Raw genomic sequence first — 23,575 nt, forward strand, 5'->3', positions numbered from 1 at the left:
TTCACCTGGGGCAAGGTGGGGAGTGAATCTTAAGCTTACCTGAGTATTGTTTAATGCATGATGCTTATCCGGGCTTCTCTGTCTTTACATTTGAATTTGATGTTGAGGCCGTAGTGATCTTTGGGAATTATGGAAGGCAAAATCCTAATCAGGCGTTGCAAATTCAGTGAATGAAAGTGTTAGAAGATGGCTGTGCAGTAGTATAGAAAAGGGAGATATGGGATGGACGAGCTTTCTACTTGAGAAGGTAAATCAGAAATAACTGTATGCTATTGAAATGTGCCACTGCAAAAGTGCCAGGCTTTTTAATCCTCAGTATCAGAAATGCTAGGTGGCCCTGCAGCTGGAGTAGCAGAGATGTGACAAAAACTTGGGTAACACACAGAATTAAATTTGTCACTGGAAAATGAATTGAAATGGAGGTGTATTAGTTGAGCACAGCGTGACTGAACTACTTGAGGTGTAACTGTGGGAATGATGTAGCTCCAAGAGGAGCAAATGAAGTCCTGTGGTATATGAGGAGGATGACAGTAGTCCTTGTAGAGATAGGGAAGTATTCAGGCTTTGCACAAGCTTTCACTGAGCCCTCCTTGATCACTGGGGGTTGCTTTGGTTGCTAGTGATTGAGAACTGTGTGTTTGATTTTGATCTTTTTAGGGAAAAGTTATGGAGTGATTAGTCATCTTGGTATAAGAGGCTGCCTAAAATAATACAGCTTATGAAGTCCAATCAGATGAGGTGTGATGGGGGAGTGTTGGTGGAGGAAATAAGATGAATACCTGTGAAGGGAAGCAATACACTTTGTGCTGAAGGCTGACCTTTTAGCATGAAAGTGTATAAATTGGTCATGGAAAAGTCTAGGCTGAATCTTAGGAAAAGGAGCCTGGAACAGTCAAATTTTGGAATGGCAGGAGGAGCAGAAACTGAGATACGACTGGAGATAGAGCCAGAGAAGCTCTCATGGTGGTGCGCCCCCAAGTCCAGGCATGGTTAGAGGAAACATATTCATCGATGCTTTGTCAGATGAATTTGAATCTTGTTTTCTTGTGTTCTCATGCTGTCTTTCTTGCTATCCTCTTGTGTTCTGTGAATGTTGTATTTGACTTTTAATAAAAGGCAGTTTACTTCTCAGTATGCACAAGCTTGAGCTACACAATAATGCCTACAAGTAAATATACGCCATATAAAAGTAAGCAAGACTGATTTTATCTGTTCCTGTCTTGCTATATAGCCGTGTAGGATGTTAAGCTAAACTTTGTGACAGGGTTTTCTGCCTGACTTCTGGAACAAAGAAGTTGGAATGTATCAATCTTGCTTTGAAGGGCAGGGAGAATTAGAAAACAAATTTTGCTTTATTTTATCAGAATTATATCAATTGGCAGCGGTTAGTAGTCATTAAATATACCATAAGTATTTTGATTCAAGTAGAAGACTAACTGTAGCATCTATTTCAGTGTTCATCTCCTCGGTTATGTTTGTTCATGAAATCCTTACTTTTTGTGCTTGCCTAGCTGTCTGGAGCTTTCCTATGTTTCTTTCATGTTCACAGTAGATGCAGATAAAGAATAATAAGCAGTACTCCTTCTTTCTTCCTGTCTTGCTTCCCCTTGTGCTCCCAAAAATAACTTTTGTCTAGATTATGTGACTTGTCAAGAGATGTAGGAAATTATTCTGATTGTGTTTTCCAGTGAAACTGCCTGATTTTGAAATTGCCTGATACTGATGCTTGCTTCTTGTATTCAGTTTTCCTGTTTGGCAAGACTTTTTCCAAAGTAGGAAAGGTCAGTTCCTGGGGTTTTTGCACTGACTTTGACTGTCGTGGACATACTTATTTTACCTTCTAAGAGGTTTGTTGTATTCAGTTGCTGTGTCTCAGCGTAAACTTAAGCTCTTTTAAACTTAAATCAAACAGACTAGAAATAAGCAGCGCTGTCTGACATGTGGAAAAAGGAGCCTGCATGGGCACCAATTTTTTATTTTGTTTTAATTTTTTTTAGGAAGTTGTGGGCACTAGTGAAGACATTTTTGTTGTATTGATCTGAAATAAATAAATGATTATTGTGTAGTATGCTCAGATCAATCAAATATATCCTTGATTTTTGTGAACATCAATTCTGTATAATGTAAGGGACAATGAAAGCTGAAGTTTCCAGAATATATTACTCATGATAACAGTCTCAAAGGTGGATGTGCTCCTGGACATCTCTTCATGTATGAGTTTCAAACAAAAGACACCAACATTTCAAAACACTGCCATTCCCAAGGCATACTTGAAAACTTCCTATTTGTTTGAAAGCAAGTTAGCATCAAGCACATACTTTAAAAATGATCTTCCCAACCTCGCACCTTCAAGCTAAACTGAATTTATTTTGTACCCAAACTATTAAGATGAAAATTTCTGTAATATTAATGGTAAAATAAATGACTTTGGCAGTTCTGCCATCTGAAAACAAGCTGGTGTTTGAGTATAAATGCATCAGAACTTGAAAATACATATGGCATAGAAGAGGGTGATGGGAGGAGAGTTTGAGTTAGGGCTTCAAGTACAGAAACCTAAATCTCATGGTTCAACCAGCTGGAATTCTTTAGTGTAAGTAATATAGGCATTCCTATTTTTTTAATAATATTTGGAGTTTATAAATATGGATTGGGCTTGTTCTGGGCCTTCAAAGAACAAAGAAAACAATAGATACGGAAAGTTTTCACCGAATTCTAAAGTAATTTAGGCTAGAACAAACATCTGGAGCTAGTTTGGTACACTCCCCTTGCTCATAGCAGGGTGAACTTTGATGCTAGATCAGTGTGCACATGATCAGCCCCATGATCATGGGAAGGGAAGAGGTTTGTGGTGGTATTTTGTTTGTTTTGTTTTTCAATAATATAAACAAAATTTTCCTCGATGCTACTTGTCTGTTGCTTTCAGCTGTTTCCCTCTGTGAAGAGTCTGGCTATCTTTTCTGTACTTCTTCCTCCCCACCCCGTTTTCTTTAGGTAGTTGAAGATCGCACTGAAACTCGTCCCTTAGCCGTTTCTTCTGCAGGCTGAAAAAGCCCAGTTCCCCCAGCCTCCTCTCATATATTTTGTGCTCCGACTGCTGACCATCTCTGTGGCCCTTCCCTGGACTCACTTGTGCATATTAATGACTGCCCTGCAGTGGGGAGCCAAAACTGGACACAGTACTCCAGCTGTGGTCCCACAATTGCTGAACAGAGAGGAAGAATCGCTTTCCTCAAGCTGATTGCTATGCTTTTGCTGAGGATACAATTGGCTTTCATTGCCAAAAGGGTGTAGTATCTGTCCTGGCTCCTGCTGTCTGTTAGGTCCCCAGGAAGTTTTCTGCAAAGCTGCTTTCTATCCAGCCAGGCACCCAGCCCGTTTTGTTATATAAGATTATTTTGTCCCAGGTGCAAAACTCTGCATTTGCTTTTGAGCTTCATGCAGCTTTTGGCAGCCTATTTCAGGGTCCCTTTGAATTGTAGCCATGACCTTTAGTGTTTCAACTGCTTTCACTGATTTGTTATCATCTACATAATTCCTGACAGTGGGACAGGGCGTGTGCTTCATGCTGCTAATCAGGATGTTGAACAGCCCTGGCATACCCTAGGGAATGCCAGCTCTAATTAGCCAGCAGTTGGACTTCGTATTGTTGACAGCACCTTTTGTAACTGGCTGCCCTGCTAATGCTCTGTCCAGATCTTAGTCCACCTAGCAAACTCTCCAGTGTGGTTGCAAGGAGAACCTGAGAGAGACTATCAGTAGCCTTCCTATCTGATCGCTGTGGGATTTTGCCAGCAAGTTCACTCAACACGCTGAAGTTTGCTTTCATGAGGTGCAGGGGTGCTTGCTTCTCTCAGTATCTTAAACACCTTCATTTCCTATCTGCTGTTAGCCTTTGGATTCACATCCAATTCTTTGCTATTTATGACCACCGGGATCAGTGAGGTCTTAATTGGGTCTTTGATCACCTGAATCATTCTCTTTTTATTACAATGTGATTTCTTGTTTTCACTTAGAACCTTACAGTATTTCAGAATAATTCAAAATTAACTTGGTTTGTGAGAATGTCCTGTCTTATTCTGGCTGTTTGTATATTTCTGTTGCCCCGCAAAAGCATACAGGAGTGTGTATGATCATAAATTTCTCTTATCCATAGAGACCAGTATAAGCATATAGTATATGTCTCTGTTGTGGTTTAACACCACTAGGTACTCAGGCACCACACAGCCACTCTCTTGCTCCCCCTCCTCAAACGAACAGGGGTAGAAAATGTAATTGAAAACGGCTCGAGGGTTGAGATAAGGACAAGGAAATTGCAAATCAATTATTCTCATGGGCAAAACAGGCACAGTGTAGAGAAGATAAATTTCATTTATTGACAGTTGGTAATAGTAGAGAGGTATGAGACCTAAGAGCAAACTAAAAACACCTTCTCTCCATCCACCTTCTTGCACCCCTTCCCCCGAAAAGTGCAGGGGAACGGGGGCTGTGGTCAGTCCCTGATGCTTCATCCTCTCCACAGGATGCCGTCCTTCCTGAACTGAGCCTGCGGGGGCTGCCCACAGGCAGCAGCTCTTCAAGAACTGCTCCCACATGGTTCCGTACCACGGCGTCCATCCCCCAGGAGCAAACTGCTCCAGCACGGGTCCCCCACGGGCGGCAGCTCCCCCCAGAGCCCCTGCTCCTGCGTGGGCTCCTCTCCACGGGCTGCAGCTCCGGCCCGGGGCCTGCTCCTGCGGGGGCTCTCCATGGGCCGCAGCCTCCTCCAGGCCACATCCACCTGCTCCACCGGGGGCTCCTCCACGGGGGGGCTGCAGTGTGGAGATCTGCTCCATGTGGGACCCGTGGGCTGCAGGGGGACAGCCTGCTCCACCAGGGGCCTCTCCACAGGCCGCAGGGGAACTGCTGCTGCGTGCCAGGAGCACCTCCTGCCCTCCTTCTGCACTGACCTGGGGTCTGCAGGGCTGGTTCTTACTCCTCACTCTCTCCCAGCTGCTGTTGCACAGCAGTTGTTTTTTTCCCTTCCTTCAATCTGCTCTCCCAGAGGCCCACCCAGCGTTGCTCCCTGGCTCAGCTCTGGCCAGCGGTGGGTCCCTTTTGGAGCTGGCTGGAGCTGGCCATGATCTGATATGGGGCAGCTGCTGGGTTCTGCTCACAGAGGCCATCCCTTCAACCAAAACCTTGCTATTTTAGTCCAATATAGTTCCTGAAAAAGACTTAGCCTTTGAGAAAGCTTTTATCATGAGATGATTGGTTTTCTTTTGCAATGATCTGACTGTTCTGTCATTTAGCTTCCTTGGCAGCTGCAGATGGTGTGTCCATAGGGGTAATTAGAAAAAAGAATAAGTAGTTCCAGCATGTATTAATTGTTTTGGGTTAATTCCCCATCTGGACAGTTTATAGTTCTGGCAGATTGGGTTAGACCAGAATGGTCCTCTTTGTTTTATCTACATCCCACATAGCAAAGCCATATAATTCTTGTGTTTAAACTTATAGTCTAACTACAAAACTTAATTGGCCTATAAAAGATAATTCATGTGTGAATTCTCATTTTCTTAGGTCATTATTTTATTCGTAGCCTTTTTAGTTTTCCCAGGTCTGCCTTTGAATGTAGTTGAAGGCAGTTCCAGCTGTCCAGCACTTACCAACTGTTACCTTAGACTTCTGCCTAACCATTGTCCAGTGAAATTGCTGCTATCTGTGGTGTTACAAATCATATTATATTCAAGCCTGTGCAGCATCTTCTATCTGATTTTATTTAGCTTCCTTGTATTGAAATTGATGAAGGATTGCAACTGCTTTAACCTGTTATCTGTGCCTAAATTGTTGCCAGATAGGTTGTTTCCATTTAGTTAGATTAGTCCAATTGACTTTTGCAAAGGCTGACCAAATATTGTATCCAAGCAAAGGCTTTTTTCAGGTTTTCATGTTGTTTAATAATTAAAGCAAGTAGCTGAATTCTGTGAAAATCCTTAGCAAAGCACAAAGTAGAGCAACGTAGGCTGAACAAATAGTTCTGTTAAATTTATTCAGATAATGTTTTTTTCTGCTTTGCTATCACAAAGTATAAAAGCACAAGCTAATACCTACTGAAATGGAGACCAACTTACATGTACCAGGAAGCCTGCATGCACAGGTTCTGTGGTATATGGAACTCAATTTCTGAAACAGAACTTCATGTTCTAGGAGCCTCCTTTCCAGGAGTGAGTGCTGAATAATAGCAAAATTTTAAGAAGTGCATGAATACTTCCAGCAATCCTGTGGAAAGAAAATACCATATATTGAGAAGGGGTATTTTGCATATGAAATACTTATTTTATATATACATATATAAATATACATATCTTTTTTAATGGTTTTTATTAAATGAGTGTCACAGCACGTGTCACATGATGACTTTCTGCCCTTTGTAGGTATGGTTTCTGAGAAGAACGTACCAGCTGCTTCTGCTAGAGATTTAACTCCAAGGTAAGCTTTTATCTTTCATTCTTTTACACATTCTGTTTAATAACTCTATGCAGTTCTTAGTAAATGAAGGCAACTTTTTACATGTTTAGATCTCAGTGTTTTGGCTAAAGGAGTATGTATCATAACTTTCCTACTTATAAGAGGATGGTAGAGGTTCAGGTTTAAACAACTTGCCAGAGGTCATACTGACCTTACAAGCAGATCATAACATATGTTTCTTGGCTTGGTCTGCTGGTTTCTAACACTTTTACTGCCCTGCATTACATATAAATGTATGGTTTATTTTCACTGGCTCCTCAGCCTTACTTCTTGAGAAAACTCCTGGGAAGTGATTCCAACTGGGCTGATTACTTTTTTTTGACTTGAGTTATTTGTCTGTGAAAGTATGAGTTGGCATGCCTTGGAAAAGTGCCTCATTTCAGGCTGGAATGCTTTAAGATGTAATAGTGCTATCCAGGTTTCTGCAATTTGCAAATGTAAAACAAAGCAGACCCTAAAAAAACACTGTGATATGTCTGCTATTGTCACTAAGGTATCATTCTACTCCATTGTTCCTTGAGCCCTCAAGGTTCAGTTTCTGACTTTGCATCAAAATCTCCTGTGAATGGGTAATCTCTGGACTAGTTACATGCAACCATCCCTTCTTTATGGGTCCAAGAGGTTCAAACAGTAGACAGAAGTAGTTAGGTAACGGGGAAGGGAGAAGACAGTAGTAATGTAGATGGGAGGGGTTACCTTGTGGTGATGGAGTTGACTTGGACTGGGATTGCAGCTTCATGATGCTGGAGTCAGGTCAGAACTGTAGGTGTCACGCAGTGGAGAGCCAGGAGTAAGATAGTCAGATGGATAGACCCCATGAAAACGGGAAGAGAAAGGAAAAGCTTTTCTGGGTTTGGGTGGGTAAGTTACTGTGACAAAGAGGTGTTGGAAACCCTGGCAAGTTTAAGGCAATGCAAGCAATCAGAAAGAATGCCCTTCAACTGCTTACCTTACCCTTTATTAATTGCAATGTTTGGGTTGCTTGGGAACGTGGGAATGTAAAACCTTGATTTGGGGAGATGAAGGGAATTGTGATTTTGTGATACGTGCGTGGAATCCATAACTCTCGGAACCCACTCTGGCAATTTAGTAATTTCATTTGGAGTCAAGGACTTTGACCATCTTTCTAGGAAGATTCATTTGTTGCAAAGAGGATGCATATGCTTTTTAAGTAAAGCCACTGTCATGTAACTTTAACTACAATGTGCTGACTATCAGGATGGGTAATTAGACTGCTTTTATTTTAATTGTCTTTTCAAAATTATTGGCTCTGGGATTACTTCTTGAAAACATAGTACATAATGTAATTGGCTGGTAACTTTGTGAAAGAAACTCTACTTGAAAACTGCTGGTTAAACATTTTGGTGTGCTGAAAAAAAAGTATAATTTTCTTTCTTTCCTGTATATTTTGTTTTACAGTTATGACTGGTTCCAAACAAATGGTTTGATCACTATTGTCATATATACTAAGCAGAAGGTAAATGTATTTTATGAAAGAGATGATTACAAGATCCAGTTGTGATCCAGCTTGAATTCTGGGAGAATTTAATTAAAATGCTCCTTTTCCTTGCCTATGAAAGGATATGAATGCAGAGTTGGTGATAGTTGACTGTCAAGACAAAAGATTAAGGGGAGAGTTCATCCTGGCTGACCACTCGTATCTTATAGAACTTGGTAGGTACAGTATCTTTGCAATTGAAAATAATGAATGTTCATTCTGCTTTATTGAAACCTTCTCATCAGACCATATGTGTTTTATATATATACACCAATTAACGTTTTATTCCCCGTTTATTGGAGATGATTACTTAAAAGTAGCCTAATGTCAAGGAATTACATTATTGACTAGCATTTTCATGTTTAGTATGTATGTAATTTTTTAATTCCATTTCTTATTTGATGTCCTAAGCCATATAGAATAAAATGTAGTAAGAAATTGGTGTAAAAGTTGTTCAGGATTTTCTGCAAGTGTATATTGTTGATGGTTATTAAAGTGTCCTTATTCAACAAGGGCAAGAGGAACGATGTAGATGAACGTAGATTGTTAGTTTCACGTGAGTCACTGTGGTGTTTTTTTTTTTTTTAAAGGAAGAAAAATGATGCTGTTCTTAATGTTAAGTATTAGCTTGCAGGAGTCACTGAGCCTAATACGAAGCAAGAATGAAATGTCAGGGCCAGATAAAGATGCATAGGGTTCTAGGCTCATTCTTCACTAAGTGCTTCTAGCTTTAAGCTGTATGTGTATGAGGACTAGAAGGTAATGTTTTTGCTTTAGAATAGTTTGTTTTTCTTGATTTCAGACTTGGATCATGCGGTTCGAGAAGACTTAGATGGTAAGTTGTCTCCTGCAACTCTTCCGTATCTCTTCTAACATCAGAATATAGAACTTGAGTTTATTTTTCTGACTTATCAGATACTTCAAAGTTTTTCTTACCATCAGCTTCTGACACTGTCAACCAAATTAATCCATTAAATTAAATTCTTTTTTTTTGTTTTTGGCATTGGGGTCTGTAAAAGTAATATGTTGATGGTTTTCTGATCCCTCTAAGTATCACTAAATGCTAAAATAAGTAAGTTTTTTCAGTTGCGTATTTGTAAACCATTCTTTGCTTAAAGTGGGGTTTTCTTAAGCTTATTTGTTCGTTCAGATGGCCTTTAAAGGAAAGGAGTAAGTAAATAATGGCAGTTTAATATTTCCAGTAAATAAGGATTCTGAATTCATGAGCATTATTTCTGACCAGATGGGCTGTGAGTATTGTCACAGTGTATTTAGTAAATATGGTCTATTTATTATGCACGTTAAGCTAGTAATGTTTTAAAGTGCATTTAAAACATCACACAGAAATAGCTGGAAGTGCATTTAATTTAGTATTATAATTTAATGCATTAATTCTCTGTGTCTTGAGAAATGACTAATCCTTCTAGAGTTTAATTATAATAGAGGAGTGAAATTATTTTGTTGCACAAAATGTAAGTAAAAGTAACAGTATGAAACACTTTTCTTTTGTAGTGAATATTGCTGAAAAAGTTGGCAAGGTAGAGATTATCTTAAAGAAAAAGGATAATGTTCATTGGAAAGTTCTGGGACGGCCCTTGGAGAGTCATAATACGTTTATCAAACGCACAGACAGAGGTAAACAGTTTCATGGCCCTGTTACCTGTTCTTTTAAGACTTCTGGGGGCAAGTTAGGCATACTTGGTTTCTCCCAGGATTTTTCTTTTCTGTAGCCATACTTCATTTCTTTCAAGAATGTTTTCTGGTCTTGTTGAAATCTGTTCAGGTATTCTTCTTGAACATATTCAGGATAGAAGCCTCTCTTTATTTTTTTCCCTCGGTTTGATTTGCTTTTTTTGTCCCACAGTAGAATTGGAGGTCTTTCAGGTTTGCTGAAAGAGAACCTAACAGGGGAAGGTGAAAACTGCTTGAGAGTTGTTGACATCTTATGGCTATCTGTGTGCATAATATCCCTTCTTCCATATGGAAACCTCATTAGACCCTGAGGAGATGGTGCACGGCCTTGTGTCAATCAATGTAGTAGTAACTGTAGCAAAAGAACAAAAAACCTTGCTTCCAACTGTTACTACAGATGCATTTTCAATGCTGTAATGTTGTTCCAGCAGCCTGCATCTTTGTACCTTGCCATGTGCTTAAATGAGGCACTTAAAGCCAGCTCTGAATAAGCTACTGTGTTTGTATGAATACATTTTGTGGTAACAGAATAGTATGAACATGAGGCAGCATTCAAGTGCATTACCCTGATCACTGTGATTTTTTTTTTATTACAGCTAAATTAGGAATTTCTACACAATTATATTATATAATATAAATATATAATATAAATTATATTATATAATATAAATTATATTATATAATATAAAGGTGTTCCTGATGTTATTGCAACTTCCCCTGTTTCTCAAAAGCTCTGTTGGCCCTCTGCCTACTTATGCTCAAAAACTGACTTTTTGACTTTAGTCTGCCTTATGTGTAAGAGCAAAGCCGTACACTTTAAGAGCTAATTAAATGTTGATCACTGTGTTGTATACCTCTTACTGTCTCTTAGTTAAGGTAATTGGGCCTTTAAAGTTGAGAGATTACTGTAGTCCAAAAAAAGGAAGACTGTATAAAAGCACATCTCTTAGGTACACTTAGGTTGTGCAGATTGTAGTTTAGCTTATGAGTGTTTCAGAAACTGTTGAGTTATCCACTTTAACGTTAGAATTTTCAATGTTCAATTTAAAAAAATAAAAGGAATATACCAGAAGGTTTATAGAAACAGAATGTTCAGTCTTAAGTACTTTTCTTTTATTCCATCTCTGCACTTTCAGCTCAGCCATAATAATTAAGACTAAACAATGCAAACAGGAGCCTTTGCATAACTTCTGTGTGTATAATTTAGTCTTACATAGCCCCTCCCAGTTAGTGCTTATAATTGTGTCCCCTTGTCTCTAAATTGTCAGGGTTTCAGTTTTGATTCCACTTCCGTGGGAGCAAAATAGTGTTAAATGTAGAGAAATACCTCTTATACTGAGAGCATAGAAATAGTAATTAACAACTCTAGATTTTCTTTTTCCTGTCTTTACTGGATGTGAAATTTTAATTTTGTATACAAAACTACTTTTCCTGAAGTATAGAAACTATCTTGGAAATAAAATAGTCTAGACTTCCAGCCTGGTAAGTAATTCTGACCTCAGAAGTGAAGTAATGCATTTTTATATGTGGAGTTAAACAGGTCTTTGAAGAGAAGTTTGGATTTTCTTTAATAGACTGCAGAAACTGTTAGTACGAAGTGTGTTGAAGGTACAGAGGCTTTCCTTAACGCTACTACAGTTTAGTGTGGTTTATTTTGCATTCTGGGATAGTAATATTATCAGGGTTAAACACATGCAGTTTGACTATTTACCTATGCCCACGCCAGGAGCACTTTTAACACAGAACGTTACATCAAGTAGTATTGTGAACCGTAGAATGGCTTGGGTTGGAAGGGACCTTAAAGATCATCTCATTCCAACCCCCTGCCATGAGTCACCCATGGATTCAGTTTGCCCAGAATCTTATCCAACCTGGCCTTGAACACCTCCAGGGATGGGACATCCACAGCTTCTCTGGGCAACCCGTTCCAGTGCCTCACCACCCTCTGAGTGAAGAATTTCCTCCTAAACCCTGCAATAAGATAACATAAATGTGTATGCTGCTGACTAGAGTCCAATTTACTTTATATTCATAGCCACTTAAGCTACTCCAGTGCATAGCTGTGAGATAGCTGAGAAAGGTCTGCAAGGACTATATAAAAGGGCAGAGGAAGGACGTACTGGTTTTGTAAACAGCTGTACTTACATGATGTATCACTTGCTATATAAAAAACAAATAAGCATTAAAAAAAAAAGTCAGTGCCATAAATGAAGTAACTTGCTCTTATTCTATTGAGAAGAGTTCCTCAAATTTTGTCATGGCTGAGGAGAGCAGGTGGAACAACTGCTGTGAGGTATATAGTGACTTGTGTGGCATGTCTGTACTGAACTCTGCAGACTGGTGCCTCTTCTAGGCAAGCAGGCAGGCTAGAGCAACAGGAGCAGCACTGATGTTGAAGTAGGGCCTTGAGATCTGCTTTGCTTCCAAGACCTGAGCTGTCTAGTTAAAGCTATTTTATAGCTTTATATCTGGCATTTTTGTTCTGCAGTATGTGTGTGGCAGCACAGATGCATTGCCTTAAATATTCTGTTTTTCTTTTCACTCAGGTTTACATATTTTCTACTACTTTCTCTCAGCATGCCCATTTACTTCCCTTGAGTATGAGAGTCTTGCTTGAAGACAATATAACTGATAATGTGTAAATTCTTCCACTGCTTAAAAGCATCTGAAAATCTGGGAGCAAATTGAAAAGTAGTTATATAAATTTATTCTACATGTGTGTTTTTTTTCTATTTTATTCAGCTTGTGTAGGTTCATAGTTCTTTTGATAAGTTGCTGATGTTCTAATAAAATTAGTAATTTTACTCAGAGTATTTCCACGCTTCCAGTTGTGTTAATAGAACTCACGTCGTGTGTGTGAATCAAGGTGCTCTAGTTATTGATTCCAGCAGAGGAAGATCTTCAGCTAGGGTGACATCTCTAACCTGATGCCGTGATCTTTAAGAGAACAGAATGGATTATTCTTTTGTAAACATGTCCATGGAAACAAAACCTTATTGAAGGACTCCAGTTGAGCAAACACTGGTACTGAATTATTTCTTTCGTCCTTTTGACTTGCTTAGGAGTGAATGGTCCAACCTCTGCAATGCAGCTTTCAAGCCTGGAATCCCCTCAGTTTTGAAGAGCTCTTATGACCATACACAAATAAAACTAATTTTGAAAACTAAATTGTTTAGGATTTTGCTGGAAAAGTTTAACGCTGTCAATAAACAGTATGATTAATTGTAGGATAGAATTAGAGAAGACCTGGTGCTGTGACGCTGACACTCAATGTTTGCACAATCCTGGAAGGCTTGATGAAGCCTAACATCCTACTTTGAAAACTAGAAATTGCTGCTAAGCACTTTCATCCTGCTACAAAATTGTGAGAACAGTGCCTTTTGCTTATGTATAATAGCAAATCCTATGTCTTTGGCATCTGCCAGTAACTTGGCTTCATGTGTAGCTGAAAGCAGCTGTTCTCCAGCTTGCTATCAGATGCTGGTGTTGCGAAAGGCTTTTCCACATTGCCAACTGTTTTTGCTTGTGACTCCAAATTTTATTGGGACCACTAATTTCATTTAATACAGTAAAGAGGACAACCTAAACAAGGAGTTTGCTCAGTCCTAGAAAGGTCTGAATTTTCAAAAGTCAGATCAAGTGATTTAGAACAAAAGTTCTGTATGGAAAATTAAAAAGGGGGAGGTAAAGGTTAGTTTGTTACATGTAGAAAAGGCTGGAATTCATCAGATCAGAAGGCTCAAGAAATTGTCAAGAAATGGTGAATCAGTTGATGAATCAGTTTTTTAACCTCTCTCTCTCCCTCTCCTTACAAATACCTGGTACGATATTAGCTGATGAGTACTGTGGGATATACTGCCAACCACCCATATCCTTTCAGATAATTCTTAAGTCTGAAGAATTGACAGCAATCTGAGCTTACATTATGCTAAAGTGTGCTCTACTATATATTATCTGTGTACTGTAAAAGACATGGTATACAAATATAATATACAAAATATATACTTAGCAATCTTAGTATATATTGTTTTTCAAAAGAATGATGGAAGAACAAATTACAACAAACGTTTTATAAAATTTCTTTTATGGCTGGAGAGCTGCTGCTGTTTTGCTATACATCAAGATTGGTATAAAATTGTATTATTGCCTTTCGTTTTTCAAGGCAATTCTTTTGGTACATCTGAAATGTTTGCTTGTTGATAATAAGCAAGTTTTTAGGATATTAGATGAAAGATGATGAGTAAATATTAATGTAAAAAGATCTATGTCTTGTCAGAGCCTTTACATCATGTCTCTGCAAGCATTTATGGTGTATAACTCACTAGTAGATAGTTGAATAGCTTAAAACAAGGATAAGCAGAAAAGCACCATGGTCACCTACTGTGACAATAGTGGTATGTAATGAATATGATACTAATCTAGTCCATGTACAAACTTCATGCACAACTGAGGTTTAGTAACCTGGATGTGTATTTCCAGGCATAACTATGCATATTTACAGACCTATTTAGGCAGTATGGTACTATCAGCATGCTAATAATTTTAGGTTAGAGCTAAAATACTGCAGTACTGAAACAAGGGCTTAGCTGAAAAATGTTCTTCTTCAGGTAGAAGTAGAAAAATGACTTCTGGTCATCCTCAGTTTACAACGCCAGTTTTGTATCCAGATTTCTTCAATATGCTTTAATTTGCCTTATGTGGCAATTATTATTCCTGTGGATATTTTAGGAAAGCCAGGACACTTGTCCCGAAATAGTCAAATGCTAACCTATTATGGCAATGGCACAGGCCTATGTCAGTTAACTGAGTATTGCAGTTAAGGAATATCTTGCTGTATTTGCCTTCACAAACAGCTGTATCGGCAGAAGTTTGTACTTTACATATGACCTTGCAGTTAGTTTAAGTAAGCATGTGAATGTATAACTAGAGTTCATAATTTCTACTTAGCTAAAGGGCAACAAATCCTGTCCAAAATACTGATGATGCTAAAGTGTGCTTTGCCTATATAGGCATGTATGTTAGTTTTATCTTATGTCAAGTGTAAGCATTTAAGCATTGGTATTGTGTACCTAAAAAAAAAAAAAAAAAAAAAAAAGTGCAAGGCTCTTAGCTAACGAATGCTTCTAGGCTGTTAAACTTGTATATCTAAAGGTAAAGAGGCTCCACATGAATGTGGACACTTGTATTTTTAAACTATTGTCAATAATTAAGTTTCTGCTGTAACTTGTTTTGCATTTTGAGCAACATGGTAGAAATTCCTGTGGGTGTTCTGAATTTGTAAGGTGCTCTGATATCCTGTGGCACTAATGATATGGTTACTGTAAGCGGACCGAGCTAGGGTAGTAGCTGATGAAACCATGCTGAAGGATACTCTTTAGTCAATATACACCATCTTTCCACAAGAACTGTAAAGATACTTCCCTATAGGTAGCCATGTCAGAAATATTGGCTGTGTTAACAGCAGTGAAACTGCAACAGTGCAGGGTAGTCAGCAATTCTGTGAATAAATACCCAAGGTGCTGGGTGGGTTTAGGTAGTCTGCTAGTGAAGACAATGGTGCTGTGCCTCACTTCCTTTTCATTTGCATCACCCAAGCTGTTTTTAATCTGCATATGTGTATTCATGCTGAATTGTTACGGTGAATTAAGTGCAGATACAATGTGGTACAAGTGGTTCTGCTTTCTGCTAGTAGTTGGTGTTTTTTCTGCTTCTTAGTCAATGCTGACTAGTTACATGCAGATTAGGTCTGTAAAGTGCCTAACATGAAGCACCTATAGGTGATTCCTGAGCTAGATTCCTGAACTAGAAAAGTTATTTAGAAAAGGTAATGATACAAGAAGCATCTGTTTGTAGTCTTTTTATAACAGTATATAGTGAAATACATGGCTTTTTCTCTCTCATTAAAAGATGCGTAAGAATAGAAAGACACAGGTCAAGGCTTAAGTAACAAGCAAAACCATGTTTTTAGGACTGTTCTACAGGAAATGCAAGCTGGTTTCTAAGACAGAAGTTACCCACGACACCAAGCTCTTTTGCTTCATGTTGCCTAAGAGCACCCATCTCCAGGTTCCCACTGGACAACATGTTTACCTCAAACAAGTCATTGCAGGTAAGAAAAATTCAAAATGTGACCATGGATATATTAACATAAATCTCTATTTTGAGTCTATATTGTTTGCATTAAATTTTCTGGATATAGAATACTTTTTGTATTCTTCAGTTACATTTTTGTCTTTTGTTTAGGGACAGAAGTAGTAAAACCATACACACCTATATTGCCTTCTTTAACGCTGGATTTCAAACAACCGTCTTGCCATGATGGTGCATGTATATATTTAATGATCAAAATTTATTCCTGTGGACTGTTCACACAGGCACTTGACCACCTACAAATTGGTGAGTATATGGTTTGGGGGGTTTTGTGTTTTGTTTTGCGGCAATTGCTTTATCTGTTCAGATTCACTGTCCGGGTATTGTGAAGTTCTTATTGCTTACCTGCTTTTAAACTGGGGCATACTTATAACTCTTTCTAAGACTTATTCTCCATGCCCCAAATGTACAGGCTTATCCTCAGTGTAACTAGGAACTGTCCATTACATAACGTTCCCTGGACTGATCTTCTAAATATGTTCATTTTGTATTTGAGTAGATATACTCTTAGAAAGTCTTATTGTATTTTTAATTAAAGAAAACTAGTTCTGCTTTATTAGACTTAAGATATACTTCCTTTTCTATTTCAGATATAAGGAAGATTTTTAACAATGACTTCACAAATCTTTATGTACTAGTATAATGTAAAATCCATCAAAACAAGACATTTTAATTGAACATCTGTTCCTTTAACAAAAATGATCAGTATTTGCTATGTATAATACTTTTCTGTAAAGAACACTAATGCTACAAAGATGGAGTGTAAAGGGACCTTTTAAAAATCAGAATGCTAGTTAGCTTGTTCATCTCATTAAGATTTACCATTCTATTTTGACTATATAGGGGACTATATTTCTGTCAGCAATCCTGAAGGTAACTTCAAGAAGTCACAGGTTCAAACTTCAGAAGACCTCTTTTTGCTGGCAGCAGGCACAGGCTTCACACCAATGGTTAAACTGCTGAATTTTGCTCTGACTGAAGTTAGTTGTCTCCGGTATGTACATATCCTATGATTTAGCACCAACCTACTGTAATTTATAAGAAGAATGAGATGAAATGTGAGAGGCAAACCTCAGTATTAATAAAACAATTAAAAAAAAAAAAAGCATGAAAGCATTTTTCTTTGGTTTATGCCAAAAGCTGGAATGCTTTAGGGAATACTCTGTCAGAGTCTTTAGGAACTTGCATGTTTGGTTATTGGCTACTGTCAACAAAAGGGGTTGATTTGCGTTTTGGATTTTAGTTATGATATAAATGGGTTCATCAAGTAGAAAATCTGATTTCTTTTTTAAAACTAGTTTTACATTTGAGTGCTTTCTAATGTTGAAAGTTGCAATGTAGGTATTGTTTTCTAATTGAGAAATTATGGTTGTTTAGTTATGGCTTCTGTTTAACCTTTTAGAATACCTTACGTACATTTATATTGTTTTCACCTGTTAAGCAATAGTAACATATTTTTACTGGAATAGTTCCAGTTTTCACAAAAGAGCAATTTATGTAAGCATGCGGTTAAGCGTATTCAGATGCATAAAAACATGAGTATTGGAGATATGTTCTGTATGCTGCTCATAAAATCTCCAAAAGGAAACAATACTTCTTGCTGAAGTGAACTTGTTGTTTTGGCCTCTTAAGTCCTTCAGAACCCCAGAACTAGTACTTCTGTGTGACATGATTGTCCATGTGTACGCTGAATGTACTTATGTGTGGCCTTGCCTGGCAAATCCTAGTCTTTGCTGTATGTGGAGAGAACGTACTCATGTCTTCTTATAGTGTGTGTTGTCGAAAGTACATTTCTACAATATCATTCCTCTCATTGGTTTAGGCAAATCTTGCTACAATTTCACTACATCAGTCAAACTTTTTATTGTGTTTAGTTGTAGTTGTTTTCTTTTTGATATCAGTTCTCAAAATTGTTTCTTTTTAATTTATGGTTTTGTTGCTTTGGAAACCTGCCCCTTTAAAGTCTTCCATATGTATCTTTCTTCAGGTATTGCTCCATCTGTTTTCATTCAGGCATGTTTTTGGTTGTTTTCTTTGTTTGTCACTCTTTGTTTTCTTTGAGGGCCAGGAGAGTAACTATTAAACCTACCATTGCTGAGGCTTCAAACTTGGAGAACAACTGCTAGCTGGCTCTATTTCTTTTGCATGTCTGTCTCCCGTCTAATGCCACTGAGGAAATTTCTTCTTCTCATCCTTTGTGCTCAAACCAAAAAAAGACACTGGAGCATAAATTTACTATCTACTTCATTAACTGAAGCATAAGTTGAGACGCAGATCCCTTTCTGTGCCTGAAGTCGTCCTTGAGTTGTGACTTAAGTCCATTGACTTCAAGAGATGACTCTTTCAGGAAGTCTAGAGATACAACAAAGTAAATACAGCCAACAGCTGGAGAGACCTGAACTGCTCTAGTGCTTGAAGCCTGTGACAAGCGGTCACAGAAATCTTTGAAATAAGAAACATTGCCATAAGAAGGTTGCAAAACTGGAGCAGTAATACATTCAACTGAGCATCCACCTGATCAGTTAATGCAAGATGTGGTTGCATCGTTTCTAATCTTCCTCTAGGCTCCATTGTGGTGAACAAATGGACCCAGTGCTTCACTCAGAAATTACCAGCCTTTTTTGAATCACAGCTTTAGAAGCCCTATTGCATTTTTAACCTCTCCCACAAGATCAGCACACTGATCCTTCCATATTCAGTAACAGTTGTGTTCTTCCTCTGTTACCTATCAGTGTCTCTTACCCACTTGAGAATTGCTAGACTTTTCAAGACTTGGAGCAATTGGTTGAAGACTGTCCCTCTGTGGGCAGGAATCTCTTTGGAACCAGGCTGTTGGATAAGTCTTCGAATATTTTCAGACTACACAGAGGTTTTGGGTTAGTTACTAACTTCTATAAAGGACCAAGTTGTACGTGAAGTGGTAGTCCAGTATTGTTAAGTATCTTCGCTGCGTAACCATAGAGATACTGAGGCAGACCACCTCTTCTTTTAATAGTATCTCTGCTCAAGTTTTCTCACCCTTTATTTTACCATTTAGTTACTACAGACCACTTGATTATGTTTTACAAATGTAACTGTACATACTATCTTTCTCCTGTTTTCAGCAGGAAACTGCCTGATTTCATTTGGCTTGAACTTTCACTGTAGACATACATCTAGGTAATGGACAAATTTTGAGTAGTTATGGCATTTGTTTTACTGTTTGTAATTTTGAGATTTCCTCAGCTTTTCAAATTCCTAGGTACAGTTCTCAGTTCCATTCTCAGTAAATAGCAAACTGTGCTATGGTTTGATGTGAGACAGACACTAGCACTCTTTATTAGAGTTCAACCATTTCTGCAGCATCTATGAGGAAAACCTTTTTTCTTGAGAGGAGAAAAATGTATTAAGCTAAAAATAACCTGGGAAAACTAGGAGCCTAAATTAAAAATACTCAGATTTTGATCAGTTAGCATAGTTATATTTTTTTGAGATCTGACCATGCTGGCATCTTGAATTTGGATTTTGATTACGTTCAAGCAGACCCACAAGCAATTCTCTTGTGTGAATAAATGCAGAGTATACAAGAGATTCTTGCTTGTGTTGGGTGTGGTCTCTCATAAGAAAACTGAGCAACATGAATTCTAAAAGAATGCGTTGTCATGTGTGTCTTTATTTAAACTGTAATGTAAACCAAAATGTGACAGTGAGTGTAAAAAGTCCTAACTGAGGAGAGTATGCCATAGCTCAGCTTTAAAAGGAAATGCAAAGAATTACTTGTAGGGGCATGTTTTGAAAGAGATGAGCTGTGTTTGCATTGCTTTTAGCAATGTTTTGCCTCCAGCGTCATGCTTTGCAGATTTTCTTAATAGATTACATTTTTGTTGATGTGAACTGTTGTAGTTTGGGAGATTACAAAAATGGAAAATATGCCTGACCTTTAATTTTCTTTAAAGCTGTTGCAGGGGACAGTTTTACAGACTTGCTACTGTTTTCCTGTGTCTTTGAATTCAGACTCTCATAATAGATATTAATTTGTAATACAGGGTTTTATTCAATATAAACAGAGGATGTTTTGGCTCATTATGTCTTTATGAAGCACATTTTGAAAGGGTATAAAGGGTTTAAATTGGAGGCCAGTCTTCTTAGTAAAACTAAAAAGGATTACGTGTACTGCAATAATCTGTTTCTAGAAAAGAATCTAAAAGCATACTTTATTCTTGTATTGCTATTGTCCAGTAATTACACGTAATCCTCTTTTGTGAGGACAGAGAGTATGTGCTGTTTGCGTACAAGGCTCTTCCAAAGCATGGTTTATTGTCAGTAGCAAATGATATAGGGTTGCCTGGCTTTGTGAAATAAATTAATCATCTGACAAAATGCTTGGGAAATACTGCAGAGTGAATTTAGATTTTGTCTTTTTAACTTCTTGAGTGGAAAACTAGTATGTGAGGTAAATATAACATGAAAGCAAAACCAAGGACAGAAAAACCAGTAGTAAAAGATGCAAATCTTGACGTTTTGTCCATAACCAGAATAAACACGGTAGGTAACGTGTGTGAAAGACTTCTACAGCACAGACAGTGCTCATATCTACTCTGTCATTGAAGGATGACCAGAAGTGCTTATTTTAACTCTTCAGCATGATTTCTTGGGTACTCAGTACTAGCAGTTAGTTCAGGCTGCAGCAGCATATGTTTTCTTACTAGTCAAAGTAAATGAGTTTTTTCTTCTTGTCTTGGAGGCTCGTTAGGTGTTAGAATCTCTTGATCCAGTACAAGCATAAAGCTTTGTGTTTCTGACTGCTCTAGGCATATGTTTCCTGGTATTATTTTTGCTGTTTACCCACTTTTTTTTTTTCAGAAAATGTTGCAGAAGTATCTTGTGTGTGTATATATATATATATATGTATTTATGTTATGTATGCACCTCATGTACATAAATAGTATATATAAACAAAGTAAACATAATTTGCATCAAAAATTATCTTACCATGAAAAGTAACAATTGCCCTAACTTTGGATTGCATAAGCCAGAACACAAATTGCAGAGAAGGTTGAGGAAGGATCTGGATAATGACTTAATGGTCCCTTTATGACTTAATGGTCACTTCAGCTGCAGAAACAGTTTCTGTCTAGTTCTAGGCCAGTGGTAGCTGAACCTCTGAGGTAGTACTGCTAACATTGATGAACCCGCAGCTTTCCTACATAGTGTTTTTTGTGACTATCTTGCATCACTGGATTTCCATTCTTACTGCTTAGCCTACGTCTCCCTATTATTTTTTAAGTCTGTTATTGTCTACAATAAATGTGAAAAGCAATTTATTATTTCCCTGTCTGCAATATCTTTCTGTGTATGAAGCCATAATGATCTTTGTTCATCTTGTTTTTTCTCTTAAAGGCCAAATTGTATTTGGCTGAAGTATTCATTTTAAAGAATATCTATGCAGGTTTTTTTCCTATTTAAGATGACACTTCTTGAAATTCCACTTCTCTGTAAGATGGGGTACATAATATAAAAAGGGTGTACAGAGTTCATAAACCAGCTATTAATTGCAGTAGTAGTGCTCAAATAATATCAAGAGACCATTAAATAAAACCTGACAAATAAGCATATTGTATTCTCAGTCATGCCTTAGTAACTTTAAGAGATTTTATTTTTCTTAGAACAGCAGTTCTTGAAGTAGAGATTGCAATCACAGGGTTGTGGCATTTAGAAGAGAGGTCACAAATCCAACAGCTTTCAGGTACAGCAAGAAATTTCTTATAGTGGGTTAGAAGCAAAAAGATTTGAGAACTGAAGAGTTACATCATCATTGTAAAAGTCTTCTGTATAATCCAGTAACTTCTGATTCTTTAACATGTGTTTTAAATGGAGAAACAATTTGCGCTTAAATTTTATTTATTTCTTTTTAAGGACAGTGAAGTTGATCTTCTTCAACAAAAAGGAAGATGACATACTTTGGAGAAACCAACTAGAGGAGTTAGCTCTTAAAGATAAAAGGTATTTACAACTCTTGTATCATCCCAATGTATAGGAGAACAAACCTTGGGGCATGTAGTAACTGTACAGCTCTGGCACAAGGATAGATCCTGCTTCTGGAAACTTTTAGCTAGAATTTAATGAGACATAGGGATTGGAAGGAGATTTGGTTATATGTGCCACAGATATCAGCAGGGTATGTCATTACCTTCTGGGAAGCAAAGAGTTTATTTGATATGACAGTGTTTAATAGATGTTTATTGAAGATGGAGTGTTAGATGAGATGTTAGCTAAGACTAGCTGAGAAGCATTTAGAAGGTGAAGAAAATTAGCCTTAGTGATAGAAAATAGAGATATGCAAAGAGAGGGATGGAAACAATAGACAAGGATAGTCTACCATTGGAAGATTATTTTGAATTTAGTGAGGTGTCTTGAAAGTCTCTTTGGTGTCACTTGGTTGCAAAAATACTTTTATAGAAATTCAAAGTTCAAATTAGGCCCTACTTTCATTGTTACGTGCTGTTACTTTTCTCTGTTACAAAGTAATTATGGGTTAAAATGCACTAGTGCATAGGTAATATTCATTTACCAGGCCGTAGTTCTGTCAGGAGATGTAGGAGTATATATGAGGTTGCCTTTTAATTTCAGTACCCTTGCTTTTATGACTAGCTAAATTATCAATGCCTAGATATTAGGTGAAAGAAGTATGTTTTGTTCGTGCTTGCTTAATTCTCAGTTGAAATTGTATGAACAAGCTAATTTACATTGTTCCTTCCTAGCATTGATGTGAAAAATCAGTATTATTTCAAACATAGTGATGTCTGGCACCTTCAAAGTTTCATAGTCTAGACACTGCAAATTTACAGCAAAATCCCTTTCTCCCTTTCAGTAGGAGCCTTAGATACACAAGTGCTTGTTTTTCACTCAATAACTACTCTTAGTGGATTTTTGAAGCCAGTTAGAGTATTTTCTCATTAATGAAATTGTGCTGACATTTTCACAAGTTTGGCTAAGCATTCTTATTTCCCTGTTGATGTATCGAGCTACACCAACATTTGTATAAGTAAATAATCGAGAAACAAAATCTGTGCTTTAGTATCTTGAATGGTACCAGTTATTTTTTATTTATTTAAAGGTGGAATACACAACTAAAATTTTGAACGTTTGAGGATTGCATTTAAGAATTAATTTTCCAATATTGGAGGTGATTTGATTGACCTAGTTGGTAGGAACAACTAAATGTCTGTGAGAACTGATAGTGCGCAGTGAGAGTACAGCACAACAAGAAAGTAAACCTAGAAAACATCAGTGTCTCACTAATATCTTGTATAGCAGATTTCTAATCAAAGGTGATGTTTCTGAAATATTCTTCTGCTTTCCAGGTTCGAGGTTCAATTTATTCTTTCAGAACCAACGAAGGACTGGGGCGGTAAACAGGGGAAGATTTCTTTATCCCTTCTCTCTGAGTGTGTGAAAAGAAGCAGAAAAGACTCCAAAGTGCTTATCTGCATCTGTGGCCCAACACCTTTTACAGAACAGGGAGTAGAGTGAGTATTTTAGATGATGAATTAGAGAACGATGAATTTTTTTAATTTGATCACCTAACCAACCAGAATGTTTCTGACTTGGAAGTCTTTCAAAAATGGCTTGCTGGTGTTAGGTTAAAAAATTGAGTTACTAAAATTCAAAGCTGCTGTTCTATCACAAGCAGTTTTCTTGATTTTTATTAATGCATTTATTTACATCTGTACCTAATGCTTTCATTATATG

The 23,575-nt window shown here is 37.6% G+C and overlaps 1 protein-coding gene across 2 annotated transcripts in view; it reads left to right on the forward strand.

Moving 5' to 3' along the window:
* The window catches only part of LOC118254347 (cytochrome b5 reductase 4), a 34,605-nt gene that overhangs the window by 10,117 nt on the left and 913 nt on the right, over positions 1-23,575 (forward strand). For both annotated transcript variants that reach the window (XM_035559524.2, XM_035559525.2), the window contains 10 exons: positions 6,411-6,465; positions 7,924-7,981; positions 8,085-8,178; positions 8,805-8,837; positions 9,515-9,637; positions 15,663-15,803; positions 15,938-16,090; positions 16,688-16,838; positions 21,740-21,826; positions 23,188-23,352. In XM_035559524.2, coding sequence (XP_035415417.1) covers positions 6,411-6,465; positions 7,924-7,981; positions 8,085-8,178; positions 8,805-8,837; positions 9,515-9,637; positions 15,663-15,803; positions 15,938-16,090; positions 16,688-16,838; positions 21,740-21,826; positions 23,188-23,352 — 1,060 coding nt within the window. The remainder of the gene's footprint in view (positions 1-6,410; positions 6,466-7,923; positions 7,982-8,084; positions 8,179-8,804; positions 8,838-9,514; positions 9,638-15,662; positions 15,804-15,937; positions 16,091-16,687; positions 16,839-21,739; positions 21,827-23,187; positions 23,353-23,575) is intronic.

The sequence above is a fragment of the Cygnus atratus genome, chromosome 3 (genome assembly GCF_013377495.2).
Source record: "Cygnus atratus isolate AKBS03 ecotype Queensland, Australia chromosome 3, CAtr_DNAZoo_HiC_assembly, whole genome shotgun sequence".
Lineage (NCBI taxonomy): Eukaryota > Metazoa > Chordata > Aves > Anseriformes > Anatidae > Cygnus > Cygnus atratus.